This window comes from Sturnus vulgaris, chromosome 2, assembly GCF_052056855.1.
Source record: "Sturnus vulgaris isolate bStuVul1 chromosome 2, bStuVul1.hap1, whole genome shotgun sequence".
Taxonomy (NCBI): domain Eukaryota; kingdom Metazoa; phylum Chordata; class Aves; order Passeriformes; family Sturnidae; genus Sturnus; species Sturnus vulgaris.
Genome location: NC_142244.1, coordinates 17,058,735 through 17,072,902, shown reverse-complemented (window position 1 = coordinate 17,072,902; position 14,168 = coordinate 17,058,735). Strand labels below are relative to the sequence as shown.

Genomic DNA, 14,168 nt, shown 5'->3' with positions numbered 1-14,168 from the left:
TCTCTGCCAAACCCTTGGCTAAAGCTCTCTTTTGAGTTATTGATCTTCATATTTCCTCCACTCTATTAAAGCTGGAGTTTTCCCTTTCTTGGCCCTGTGTGAGGCAGAAGTGAAGAGGAGGCAAATTGTGTCCTTCATCAACCAAATGGCTGAAGCTACGTGGGAGCCAGCAGCTCCTTGGAATTTCACAGTGCGGGGAAATGCCCTTTCCTAGGGCTGACTTTGCTTCTGCCTTGCTCCAGCCACTGCTCAGGATTCCTCCTGCTTTGTAAAAAGCTGCAGGAAAGGGGAATGTGCTGTCAGGAAGCCCTTAACTACCATCCTGGGCAACCCAGCAAGCCCAGGAGAGCTCCCAAGAATGAAGTTACCCTTTCCCAAAGCTTCCCCTCCACATATCACCCATCTGAGGTTCCAATTAAAACCAAATTTGCTCTTCTTCTCTCACACCATGCCTCATCAAAGCCTGGTGAGAAATTTAGAGGTGTGAAGGTCTTGGGTAATGCTCAGTGCAGGATGTCTGACTCACGTGCACACACCATTAACCATAACATAAGTTTCAAACCAGAGAAGATGGCACAAACTAGCAGATGGGCTACAAATCTACTTTTTGTAGGCTTTCTTTTCTAGTAGATCAAATAACAATATTTCTTTTCTTATCTCTTTTTTTTTGTCTAAATAAGCCTCAGGCATGAATGTTTATTGGCTCATCACTAAGCTGAGAACCTGGAGTGGCAACAGCTGCATCTTGTCTCTTGAGATGTTGCCTTCAGATGTGGGGGGGGCTCTGACACCTTCACAAGGAAGTGTGAGTATGATACTCACATTCCCTGTGAGGAAACTGTGCACTGTGTTACAAAGAGCAAGCCACAAAAGGAAATGAACGAGTACAGGGTTTTGTGGCTTCTGCAGTGGAAACAATGCCACAGAGAGAGAGCAAAGATGTGCAACGACATTGTTGAGGTTGTGCTCAGTCCTCTGCCCTCCTGTGTGTCAGAAGTTGGGGATGTGTAGCAATGCAATGGGATAAACAGGGCTCAAGCATCCTCAGCTTGATGCTAAGGACAGGTCTAAATGAACCAGGCCCAGCTTAGAGTACTTCTTTCCAAGTAGCATCTAAAAAATCCCTTCCTTCTTCTAAAGTGGGGATCAAAGCCCAGTCAGGACTGCAGCATGACATTGTCTTGTTCCTCAAGAGAGGAAGGATAAAGCTGGCAGGATATTGACATTTCCCCACTTGTCATCTGGCAGGAAGGCTGAGCTCAGAGACATGAGATGCTTTGTCTTTCTCCAGCTGGGTCTGATGGTGCAGGAGGTTTCTGAGGCTGGTTAGAAAAGGGGCTGCTTTTGGGACAGACCATGTACCTGCCACGATCTCGTGGGGAATTCTTGCTGCAGGTGAGTGATGTGCCCCTTTGCAGGTCTGGCTGTGCTTTTGGCTTTTGTTTCTCAGAATCTTGCAAGTGGATTTGGTGTACTCAGGAATACCAAGGCCTGGTGTCACTTCTGTGATGTTCAGTGACCATGGGACATCAGCCATTGAGCATTTCTCTCAAGTGAATCTTCACTGCTCACAGTGAGCTCATCTTTGAACAGACATTTCATATCCTTTAGGAATGGTTTCTTGCTCCTGCCTACCTGTTGCTCCAAAGAAACCAGGAAGTTTGGTGAGATGGTTTGCTGGACCACAGGGGCTTTTGGTCTGACTCATTTCAACTGTGAGTTTAGAAGATTGTGTGTGGCACGTGGGCATGCCAAACTGATTAACTTAGTTAATCACTAAGTAATCTCCTAAGTTAACTAAGATACACTAAGTTCCCTTAGTTAATCACTAAGCCCACTAAGTAGTGGCCTTCACTATGAATACAGGGAATTCTTCCACACCTGGGTCTACCACTCTGGAGCTTTACCTGTCTTCTCTCTCCCACATTCACACATCTTTCTGTTTGCATTTCATTTGTTCCATGGACAATCCCCACCCCAGTGCTGGCAGTGTGAACGTGCCAACAAACAGACAACATGCAGGGGTACCCTGGAATCAGGCACTGCCTTTGAGGGATGTTGCCCTGAAGAAGCAGGGAGACAAAGTTGAGCAGAGCATAGACAGTGGTTTCTGCTTGATGGACCCAGCAAAAAAACCTCAAAAAAACCTGAGAAGAAATCGGTGTTGCTGCCTTTGCCCAAATTTCTTTAGTGCTCAGGTTGGAAGCAGACGTGTCCAGGAGTTTGACACAGCTTGCTTGGCTGAGGAGATACTTGAGGGTGGCAGCCCCTGCCCTCAGCTTGTTTCTTGCCACAGAGGGTGGAGGTCAGGCACAGAAATGTGATCTGGCTGCTATTGCTTCCTCTCTCCTTTTGTGTGTGCCTCCTTTGTGTGTTCTTTATAAGGAAACCGTAGCAGAAAGAAGGAAGAAAAGCTGGATTTTCCTGCAAAGAGTGTTTTTTACCTCATTAGTACCAGTAAAAAATGATTAAGCTGGAGAAGGGAGGTGTCTTACAAGACCTTTCTTAAACGTCAAGGTAGAGGAATAACGTGAATGAACAAGAATGATTTATCTACTATTCTACATTTCTAGTGCCACAGATTTTCTTCTGTCTTCTTTCTTGGCCTACATCCGTGACAAAAAGCTGGAAGATTTCAGTGGCTGCCGTAGCAGAGGAATTATTCTGGTGAGGATAAGATTCAAAATCCTCACCACTCCATCTGTTTCATGTTGGAATCAGGAATAAGGGCTTTATTAGCTTCTCACATGTTTTTGGACCTAGTTCCCATGCCTCCTCACTGCTCCTTTCCTTGCTGTCTTTCCCACACCAGCAGCTTCAGGGCTGCTTTGTGGCTGGATCAAGGCTGTTTTATCATCCCCCTTTCCATGCTCATCCCTCTCACAGCTTGCTGAAGTGGCTGGCCCTGCCTGCAGGCAGCGTTTGTGGCTCTGGCCAGCCCCTCATACACCAGACTCAAATCTGATCCCGATGGTTTCCAAGGAAAGTGTGGCTCCTTTCTAGGCATTGTCCAGCAGGCACCTGCTCCTCACGGGGTCCTGGGCTTGCTCTCCTCTTGCTGCTGCTGAGGCTGGGGGGGAGATTTAGGATTCCCATCACTCCCCCACCCAAAAACTGCATCCCTCCCACTTAGGATGGATGCTGGAGCTGAACTCTTCAGGTGAGCACCGAGGAGGACAAAGGTTCCATCTGGCCCTCCAGCTGGGTGGACAAACCTCCAGGGCATTCCTGCCTTTTAGTGCCCATTTTCTTTGTGTCTACATGTTACCTCCATGCAGACAAAACACCCTGCTGAGACTTATTTCCGCCCCTGCTAGAAATGAGAAGTGCTGGAGGAGAGGAGGAGGGCACAAAGGCTGTGCCGACATGTCCCATCACTGCTTGCTCACAGCAGAAAATCTTTTCACCTGCCAGGAGCTGTCATTAGACAAGGCAACACTGGATTTTTTTTTGACCCTGAAAATGAACTTTAAGAGGATTTTCCTAGTCAAGTGCTTGCTGCTTTTATTTCCCAGTGTAAAAAGTGAGTTTTTCTTACTGTTTTTTTGCTCTTTTGGGCTGATGCTAAAATTGTATTTTAAAGCATTTACAACTTGGTGGGCTGCTACTGATAAGAAACTTGTTCCACTTTTCCAATGAGTGAAGACATCTGGGTTATTGCTATTATTATTTGATTTAATTTTCAGCCAGGGGGAGGGCAGGACCTGAGTTTCCTATTCCCGTTATAATAATAAGCTGTAAAGAGTTTTGGTTTTAAGTTAATGAGCCTTAATTTGACACATGTATAATGAGAAATGTCAGCATGCAGTTTGCTTTCTGCCCTCGAGGTAGCTTGTACTACATTAGAGATCCAGTTCACTGTGCATTATCGCATGTAATTTCCTTTTCTTATCAAAGATGTGCAAATCTTTTGAAAGTGCAATTTATATTCTTACATAAATATTAACAGAGTGATATATTTCAGTGTCTTCAGTGGAGTTGAAGTCTAAAGTGTGAAAACAGCAAGCAACTGCATATATTTTTTATATTTTGCTATTTTTGTTGTCATTATTTTTTAAAATATTAATCTAAAAACTTAATTAAGGTGTTAACTCACAGATTAGGGAAGGTTTTAAGAGATGGAGGCAATATAAGCCTGCATAATTTTTTTCCCTCTGTTTCATTCCACTAAGATTGTATGTATGGCTGTTTAATGCTTTGCTTTTCCTTCAGAACAAAATTAATAGATAAATAAGGATTTCTTTTTTTATATATACACGATCTATAAAACATCTTCCACAGCAGAAATAAGAAATCATTTTCCTTGAATGGAACATTGTTTCAGAGACTTTTTTCCTTTTCTAAAATTACTATGGCACTTTTTCTTTTAACTCTTTCTTGTGACTGTGGGTGAGCTGTAGGCTCTCAGTTAAAACCTTTTTTGCCCTTTGGAGCACATTTTAGTTGGCCTTTTTATCAGAAATGTTGTTTCATTAACTGAACAGATTTTTGGTGTGGGATACTCAGTTTCCACTAGAAAGACTATGGAGATCAGATCAACCTCTAGAGATGTCTAAGTGGTCCACAGAGATGCCACTGAATTATCCTTGAAAACCCAGATTACTTTTTTTCCTTTACTTTCAGAGGGAAAATATAAGTAGTGTCTGCTATGCAAAGAAATCCTATTGCCAGCTCTAAATACTTGGTCATGACTGAGCAGAAACAAGTATCAGAATTCAAATATTGGGGTATAATGTGTGGTGTCATCTGTGTGGGGCATAGCTGCTTCCAAGGCTGTTTAGTTGATAGCTTTATTTCAGGACATTTCATTAAATATGTCAAATACCTTGCAAGAAAGGCAATGCTGAAAGAATAACCTCTCTTTAGAGGTGGGGAATTGCCAGAAGCACTGCAGCATTAATGTTCTTGTTGCAGAGGCATGCTATTTTCGTTCTCTGATTATCTCTAATATTGTTAGTTTAATAGAAATAGCCACTGGGTTTCAGTTTCCCCTCTGTGGTGCCATTTATCATTATCCCAGATACAAGGAATGAAGGGCTGTAATAAAAAATATGCATAAACACAGTTTTTCTCTCTGTGGGGAAAAAAATGCTTAAAATATATAAAATTAGAGCAGAATCAGCTCTGTGTGGTGATGGGGAGGGAAATCTCCTGCTGATTGGCTTCATCCTGTAAACTGAGGAGGAATGAACACAAGAAAATGACAAACTAAACAAGCTGTGGCTCTTCAGGTGTCAGTGAGCTTATCCCACCTGACGCTTGCACGCAGATTTCCATCTCCTCCTGCAGGTTTGTCCACCTGCCACGGGGGTGGGGACAGAACCTCACTTGAAATGACCTCCCAGCAAAGTTTCCCAAGTCCTGGCTCACCAGGAATGGGACCTGCAAGGACAATGACTGAAGCAGCCTGGAGGGGAGCACCCGGGCACTGCTCCAGGAGTGTGCCATCCCCACTGCTGCAAACGTGATGGGTGTATAGTAACCTCGGCTTTCATGAATATCCCCTTTGGCCAGCCACGTGCTCTGGTGCTTCCCAGTGCTGACACCACCTTTGGGAAGTCCCTACTCTTAACTGGCTTTTTAAAATTGTTTGTTTGTTTGTTTTTGTGTTTTATTTTTTTTTTCCTGGCAATTGCTTTTTTTTGTAATGACTCCTGTACCCCCTCAGTTCACAGGATATTGGTAGCTGTTTCTTCCTGCCTCTACTTGCCCCATCAGGATCCTGTGCCTTACACTCACAGCCTGACATGGGCTACTACTGTTATCATCATTGCTATCGCTGGGGTTGCTGAAATGATTCTGCTGTCCAGGAACATGACTATTTTTGCTGTTTGCAGTGATGGGCACTCTGGGTACCAGCCTGTGTCATGTGCAAAACACAGACGTGACCTCCTTTTCAGGAAGGGCTAAGTTCATGTTCAAGTGAATGGGAGGCCGTGAATCTTGGCATCCAGAGTTGCTCCGAGTAAGTCAGCCAGGGTATAAATTCAGCTTTTGAAAGCTGGACTCTTTGCTTTCTTGCCTCTCAGAATTAAATTGAATGCTGGCATTTATCTAATGAACAGTGAAGAAGTGCTTTGGAGCAGGGGAAGAGGGTGGCATCAGTAAAGCAGAGAGGATTAGGCAGCTCAGGAAGGAGTGGGGGGCATAGCAAATGACAATGACAACCTTTTGGGTGACTGCTGCAGCTGCTGGAGAGAGCTGATGGGCTGCCTGTGCTTACCTCCACAGGCTCCAATACCAGCTGGATTTACAAGGCAGTGAACGAGACAGCTCTTCTCAGCATCACTGCTCCCCTGGTCCCTAGCAACACCTACCAGGTAATATGGACCAAAAGCAGGCAAAGGCTGGTTCAGCTCAAAGGTAACATCACTAAGTACTTTGTGAACAAGGAGCAGTGCAGGTGTACCATGCTCCGAAATGGGACTCTGCAAATCCAGCACCTGGGGAAAGAGGATGGTGGAAACTACACAGTGATGGTTTACCAAGATGGAAAACTGAAGGCAGAAGAAAATATAATGTTCTTTGTTCAGGGTGAGTTTCTGCTTTTCCCATATCATTCCCAGCACAGCTGAACAAGGCTTGGTATGCTCTGCTCTCCCCCACAGCCTTTCCTACTCAGTGCCCTCCTTTTGTTTAGGAGTAGGAGGACTTCTATAGGACATACCCTTTTCTTCCTGCCACTGACAGCAGTCTGCCTCTCTTCGTCCTTCTCTTGCTCTGATTGATGGCCTCAAATCCTTGGCTTCTTCCTGAGTCCCCTGTTTGGCAGCCAGCAAGTTTCTAGCTGTGCCCAAAAAAAAGCAGCAGGGTGAGGGTGGTCAGCCCTACTGCACAAATGGTGCCATGACTCTGAGCTGGGGATGGACCCTGAGAGGGGACTGGGCTCCCAGCAGCATCCTGCTTCCAGAAATCTCTGGAAGGACCACAGCAGCCTATGTGAGGTACAGCTGTGGCTGATGCATTTTGGTTTTCAGGAACTTCTGGTGCCACTTTATTGGCACTGAGTTATGACTTTTGTTCTCTGGCTACTGGTCCAGCAAGCTGAGCAACTTGTGTTGCCAACCCCTTGAGGAGAGCCCAGGAGTCCAGATGGCACTAACTGCCTGCATTTAGGCAGTGGAATCCCACTCCATTTTTGCTCTAACATACAAAATAGACAGCAGTCACCTCCCCTGAGATAAACCACAAAAGGAGTTTAATTTGCAGTGGAAGAAGACTCCTGCACCCTATCCTTGCATAGCATAACACAACAAAAATTATGATTGTGATGTTCAAAGCACAGTTAAGGACATAAGCACGAGGGCAGCTTCTGTTCCTGTGCTGTATCTTGTCCTAAAAGATTGGAGCAGTAGCAGCCCAAAGGTTTTGGGGTGAGTAGGAATGATGGGGATGGCTATTCTGCTCCTTATTTCATAGCTGCTGTGACCTCTCCAGACCTCTAAGCTGTAGGACAGCATGGATTTTTCCCCAATAAGGGGACAGCTTTGTTCTGTCCTTCAGTCATCATGCACACCTTTGCCAACATCTTGAGTTTGTGGCACTAGCTGGGATTACAGAAATGATGCCTTATTGAGGCAGCAAGGACACCTGGAATGGTTTTAGCAGGGTTTCTGTACTATGGGAGGCCCTGTGTCTAATGGGCTGTAAGAAGTGAGGGTGTCTCACTGCTTTGGGAGCTATTACTGAAAACAGAGTCAGGAAGTCATCAAGGCCTGACGTTTCTTGCTTATGTTTTAAGCTACTCTGCTGTCATTGGGGTGTCATCATTTCAGGTCAAGGTTAATGTTCCAGCCCAGCTGTGAGCTGCATCATTTCCTCTGCTGTGCAGCAGAGAGGTTGCATTGCCTCTGACACACAGTTTTGGAACTCCTGTAGTAACTGTTGGGTTCTGGAATAATTTGTCAGCCAGGCTGGCCCTTTGTTACTAGGGCTGGACAAACAGTTGTTAAAAACAAAAAATAGTCCTTATGATATCCTCCCACAACTCCATCACCAGAACCTGGACTCTGTTTCCCACTGAGATGTTTCCCTGAATAATAGGATCCAGTTTGCAGAGGAGGAGTGGGCTTAACAAGGAAAGGGTGCCTGCAGATGGTGTGGTGAGAACCTTGACTGCATGTGCTATGAGCAGCCCTTATTTACTTTAGAATTTATAATCTCTATAATTTACACAGCCTGTAACTAGAGGTGGCACTGGCATGTTTTTGTTTATCTGGCCTTAAAGGTAGAAATCATTATTTTCCATCTGCTATCTCTGCCAGTTGCCTTTACTCGAGGAAAGGCTTTTCTATCTCTTTCAGTGCCACCAGTGATAGAGAAGCTGGAATCAAAAGGCAGAAAGTTGTTTGCAGGGCATGAGAAGAGACAGAAATCAGTTTTGTCTGCCATAGCCTCATTGAGGGCTGAAGTGTCTGTTTTGTGCTCTCCATTCCGGGTTGATGGCCTTCCATGCTGTGCTGTCGTGCCTGCTGAGTGCTCTTGGTAGCACACAGAGCATCATAAGTAGCTTTTTGTAGTTCTTCCTGCTTTAGGGATAATCTCTCCTGATGGACACAGGTGGAACAGGAGCAACTTCACTTGCACCAAAAGACAGGGTCCAGGTGTGGAGGGGGCTGTGGCTCTGAGTCCCTTCCATCCACCTGCAGACTCAGCTTCCTCCCCTCACCTGCCTGGTCTCCAGCTCTGCTTTACTGGGCCACTGTAGGCTACTGCACTGCTTTTTCTTTATTATTGCCTTCTTATTTCTGTAGCAGAGATCTAATTTGCTCTTTATTCTTCTGTGATCTCATTAGATGGTGATTTGGGGTTAATTCTCTGTTCTGCTTAATAGCAGAGGCTTTCAAGAGGAGAAACTCTCTCAGATGTGCCTGTCCCTTCCCTTCTTTTTCAGAACCTGTCCCTCAGCCAGTCCTCATCTTCAAATGTGGGAATAAAAACATATCTGTCAAGTGTGAAGCAAAACAGAAGGCTAAAGATGAAGTGTTTATAATAGAACTGACTCAACCCAACGGCAAAAAAATCCAAAAGAATGAAACAGTGCTGGAATGGCACGGGTGGAATTCTGGGACGTTCAGATGTGTTACTAAGAACCAAGTCAGTGAAAAAAGGGCTGAAAAAGTAATTAAGTGCTCAGGTAAGAAATCTTCTTTATCAGAATGTGCTAGGGTGGACCACACAGCCTGATGCAGTTGCACACATCTGTGGGATTGGTCCAGGAGTGCAGAGATCCCAAGTATCCCGTAGTGTGAGTCGAATTCCAGCACAGTTATTGGGAGCTGATGCTGCTGGGGTAGCCAGGATGCAAGTCCTGCTTTCTGCCTGGCATTCTCCAGCCTTGTCACATCTCCCTGCTCCCAGCCCCCCTGCTACCCTTAAGGCATCCCCACTCTGATGGCAGGGTGACAGAGCTGAGGGCAGTGGGATGTGAGAGGGATTTTTGCTCCTCCCCTTCTCCTGTGGGGAAATCCTTTGTGTTTTTCTCCTCTCTGTAATCATGTTTATGAATGTGGTGGCTGCCTGCAAGCCATGGGTGTGGATGAGTTCTCCCACAAGGGGAAAAATAAGCTGCTTGGACTCTTCAGCTTGGCCTAGAAATCAGGAGGAAAGTTATGGAGAATTTTGCTCCAGGGTTACATGGGTCAGATAAGCATAGCTGAAATGTACCATGGTTTTCCTATTCAGTTGAAGCTTCCTCTTTCTAAACCACAGATGCAGCAACAGGACTGAAAGGATTGCATTTTAAAGGGGGAGAGTCGTGTTGAAAATGATTCAGTAGGCAAAAGAAATCATCACAGTCATCATCCTCCCACACAAGTTTTAGAAGTTAAGGCACAAACAAAGGACAGATCACCCTGGTATGACACTGGGTGTGGTGTTCAGTTCAAAGTTCAGAATTCCAGTGCAGTGCTAGGGAAAAGTCCTTGAATTTGCCAGGCTTGGGTTCATCCCTCCCAGCCACGAGTGCTCTGCTTGAAGCATTCTCTTGCTCTAGATTCCTGCTGGAGCCGGTGGAGAATTTGCAGGGGGCTCACAAGAGCTGACTCAGTACTTCTGATTTTTATCTATTCCGTTGATAGTGAATTTAGGGAAAGTCCAAGTCTGAAGGACAGCCCATGGTATGAGAAGGGAGGGAGCAAGCCTTAAGGTATAAAGGCTTTACTGAAATGATCCCAGGTCTGCTGAGGTTGACTGAAGGGTGAAGAGCTGAGGGACAGGATGGCCTCTGCTCTTGTGTGCAGCTGCTGTCTCCTGAATAATCTTCCTGATTTCAAAAATAGCCAAGCAATGTATTTTTTTTTTTTGCTGATGCCTGACCTGATGGACTGCATAGTCCCATTGATGTTAACATTGGGAAGGGGCAAGCAGGATGTGGCATGGACTTTGGAGCCAGGTAAGAAAGGGTGCTTCTGGATTAGGTCTGTTTTAGACAGGGTAAACGATCCCAAATACCTTGTCTGGATGAGGAAATGCCGCCTGCACTGCTGCTATAAGAAGACATTGGCTATTGTCTAGACAATTTTGATTTCACTTTTTTTCACCCCTGAGAAATGCTCTTTTTCTCAGGGTGAATTGGGTCAGAGAGTTTGGTTTTTTTCTCACATCATTAACAGAGAAATACCAACGATCTTTAAAGTACAAACAGCATTTCTCAGACACCAAAACCCCCTAAAACCATGGAGCACTACTCTTCCTACCCAAACTAAATACCTCTCTAACTTTTTTGTGTAGTGGCAGGACTCTGCCAGCTCCGTAGCAGATTAAAAATCCCTCATCTTGCAGTCAAACCTCCTTCTAACCCTGCTGCCCTCTGTAAACACTTGGTCCTGCATTTGAGGCCAATCTCTTTGAATTTTGACCTTTACAGGCAAGGTACATTCAGCTCAGCCAGCTTTTCATGGAAGTGTAATTATATGTGAATCTGTCTGGGCTCCTCTTGCACTCATCTGGGAGAAACAGACACAGAAAAAACAAAATCCACTTGATGTAACACTGGCAACTAAAACAAGTGGCAATCTAAATACCAGTGTATGCCAGTGAAGCTGGCATACATAAATGCTCTGGTTTCAATATTCTGCAGAACTTGAGTCCATCAGGGAGCAATCAAAAGAGGAGCAGCAACTTCCTGCTGTGTGCAGGGAAAAGGCAAAGGGTGGGGTGTCTACTGGTCTGCCTTTGCATTCAATGGAGGAAAATAGAGAATTCTAAGTAGATGTTGTGCAAGTTATTGATTTTCATCTAACATCCTCTTTCATTCCCTTAACTAGGCAAGATGGACTTTTATCTCATCTTAAGCATAGCAGGAGGTGCAGTCTTGTTTGTCATCTTTGTGATTTGTCTTATTTATTGCATCATAAGGAAGAAAGCAAAAAGGCGTGGAGTTAATGGTAAGTGTTTAAGGGGCTTTGTTTTGCTATCCAGCCACCTAAAATATTAGAGCTTCCCACTGACAGCAGCCCTGTGGTGAGGAGCATTTCCTCTGCCCTGACATGAGCAATAGCCTGGTTTTAGCATATGGTGAATCTGTGTACATCAGCTGGCATTGCCAGTCTCACTTTCTGATATGTGCTTTGAGCAAAGCCATCTGAGTATTATTGTACATTATGGCTGTTCTCTTTTGAGTGGTACAGATCACTGCCTCAGCTGTGCAGTGACATCATATCCTCAGCTCTTGGGCCTGGATTCAGCAGGAGTTAAGAAAATGAGCCTGAGAAAATGAGAACTAATATTTTAGCGATTATTTTGTGGTGACTAGCCTCTCTGAAACAGTTTGCTGTGTGTTTAAGGCTGACTCAGTGTCTCAAGAGGTAAATCCCTCAATCCCTAAATTAATGTGAGTGATATTTCAGAAATGATGAGTCAGTGATCAGAAGTCAGATGGTATGAATTTACTTCTTTTGTGTGTGAAAATTTATGCTGGCAGAAGGGATTTCTGGCTTCCAGGTGTCTGGAAATCTCAGCATGGACAATGGCAGGGCGGAGTGCTTTGATGTTGCTTCCTGGGGTTGGATCTCAGTTGCTTCCAAAGGGGACAGAGCAGCTCAGGCTGGGGGTGTCCACTGATGCCTACTGGGGCTCCCTTGAAGAAGCTGGTTCCCCCAATAGCCAGGGCAGGGCTGCCCCAAAATTCTCCAGGGCAGCCCAAAGCTTCCATGTTGGCTTGGGGAGGTGCAGGCAGAGATGATTCTTGCTGTTCACTGTGACAGCAGGAACGCCTGAGAGCGCCACTTAAAACCCAATATTTGGCTTTTCCCTGCTTGGTCCAAACACATTTCCTTGGCTTTTTTGACTTCTTGTTGTGTGTCTGACCGTGGGGTGCTGCTGTTGTTGCAGAAGAGGAGCGAGCCATGCACACCCTGCACATGGGGTGTGAGAGGGGGGCACGGGAGCTGCCCCAGACCCCGTCCAAGCCCACCCCAAAGCAGCTCCGGGTGCAGCAGAGGCCGCTGCCCCCCCAGCCCCAGGAGCAGCTGCTGCCCCCACGGCCCCAGCCACGGCCCCGAGCCCACCCACGCACCCCAAACCTGCCCAGAGAGAGGCCCTGAGCACACAGCCTGCCCTCTCTGCTCCACCACTCACTGGGAAAAGGAAGCTTCCCCCAGCCAGGAGCCCCTCCTGCCCAGCCCTGCGAAATGCTCCGCTATGAAAAGGCAGCTTTCGATGCAGAAAACGAGAGAGAGCATCAAATGGTGATGAGAAGACTCAAGGTGATGGGCATTGAGCCCTGTGGACATTTTTCTACTGATATCTCCATGTTAGGATATGGAGCACTGAGCCCTGTGCCTTTCTGTGGTTCACTTGTTTTCACTGCACCTTGTTTTCTTCGTGCTTTTTGGATGGTTTTCACCAAGAAGAAGCTAAAGCTCTACTGAGACAAAATGGACCTATGGATCTTACAGGGTTTTGTCTCCTGCTACACATTTGGACAGCTCTCTGGCTTCAGCATCAAATACATGGACTCCTGGACTAAAAATTATTTGTATGTAATTAAATATTTGTCTGAAGTTGAAAGGATTTATTTTGCATAATGCAGAGAAGAAAACATTGAAAGGACGCGTGAGAGACTTGCAGCACCTGTGTGGGATAAACACAAATGGGAAAGGAATAAACTTTGCCCTTTCTCCACTGTGTTTAGAAAAGAAACTGTGAGCTTGAATTGCAGCAAGGGAGACTTAGGTCAGTGTTTTATTGTTTTGTTTTTTTTTAATGTGACACTGAGATTTCTGGGAGAAGTTCTCCAGCACTGGGTTTCCAAGACTGGACGAAACAACATTCTGTGAAGCCTCTTTGTCCTGACAAGGGCCAGGAGAATGTGCTACACAGCCCCTTCAACTCAGTTTTCTGTGATTTTTAAGCAAATAAAACAAACCTTTATTCTCAGCATAAGTCTGTGTGGCTATCCAGACAATTTTTTTTTGCATAGAAGAGGTCTGGTCTCCTTTGGCTTGTGAAACAAAGCATTATGAGCTGACAACCAGTAGGATTACTGATGTCTGAATTGTCAGGGGTTTACATCTGCTGAGGGTGAGGGACCATGTCTCTTGGTTTTGCTGGTGACCATAACAAAGGGATATATAACCATAACAAAGGGATGATAGAGAGCTGCTGAGGGACCTGCATCCCCAAGGGAGAAGTTGGACTGCAATAAGTGCACCTGCATCACCTTCCATGTGCTGGACACTGTTTGCTCCCTTGGGCATTGGGGGTGTCCATAAGTGCCTCTGCAGGACAGCTGAAGAGCTGAGAGCTGTTTTAGAGCAGTGTCTGGATGGGTTCACTGACCCATCTGGGGTCAAAGGTGAAGGAGGAGGGAGCTACAAGAGCCTCAGAGCACCGTGCATCCACCCGTCCATCCACCCATCTAGCTGTGTCAGGCAGAGCACCACCTCATACCTCTTTCAGGCTGCCCTACCCAACATGTGCCAGGGGAGATAAAACAGCCATGCTTTGTTTTTCCTGAGAATATGACTATTTTTATCTTCTGATATGAGGGCGAGGAGGCAACTTGTCAGTAAAAGCAAGTCTCTGCCTCCTCCAGAGCTCAGCCACTTCACTTGAACTCTGACAGCCCTGGGAGTGCCACTTGCTCTTGCCTTAGCTTTCTGCAGCTGATTTTTGGGCTTTTGCTATTTCAAATTGCGTTTAGTAAATGTTTCATGGTTTATTTT

The 14,168-nt window shown here is 45.7% G+C and overlaps 1 protein-coding gene across 2 annotated transcripts; it reads left to right on the top strand.

Annotated features, from left to right (window-relative positions):
• Positions 1–3,337: 3,337 nt before the first annotated feature.
• Positions 3,338–13,386, top strand: CD2 (CD2 molecule). 2 transcript variants are annotated; one of them, XM_088158048.1, is made up of 6 exons: positions 3,338–3,523; positions 6,232–6,534; positions 8,894–9,136; positions 10,334–10,393; positions 11,268–11,387; positions 12,334–13,386. In XM_088158048.1, exons 1-6 carry the CDS (start codon positions 3,367–3,369, stop codon positions 12,543–12,545), a joined length of 1,095 nt encoding a protein of 364 aa, XP_088014174.1. In that variant the 5' UTR covers positions 3,338–3,366; the 3' UTR covers positions 12,546–13,386. The 2 variants fall into 2 exon arrangements, with proteins under 2 accessions (XP_088014174.1, XP_014738325.2); XM_014882839.2 differs by lacking the exon at positions 10,334–10,393.
• Positions 13,387–14,168: the final 782 nt, after the last annotated feature.

Coding starts and splice junctions, on each gene's coding strand:
- CD2 (XM_088158048.1), top strand. CDS start 3,367: ATGTCCCATCACTGCTTGCTCACAGCAGAAAATCTTTTCACCTGCCAG. Junction 6,535..8,893: donor TATAATGTTCTTTGTTCAGG/GTGAGTTTCTGC, acceptor CTTCTTTTTCAG/AACCTGTCCCTCAGCCAGTC. Junction 9,137..10,333: donor AAAAGTAATTAAGTGCTCAG/GTAAGAAATCTT, acceptor TGGACTGCATAG/TCCCATTGATGTTAACATTG.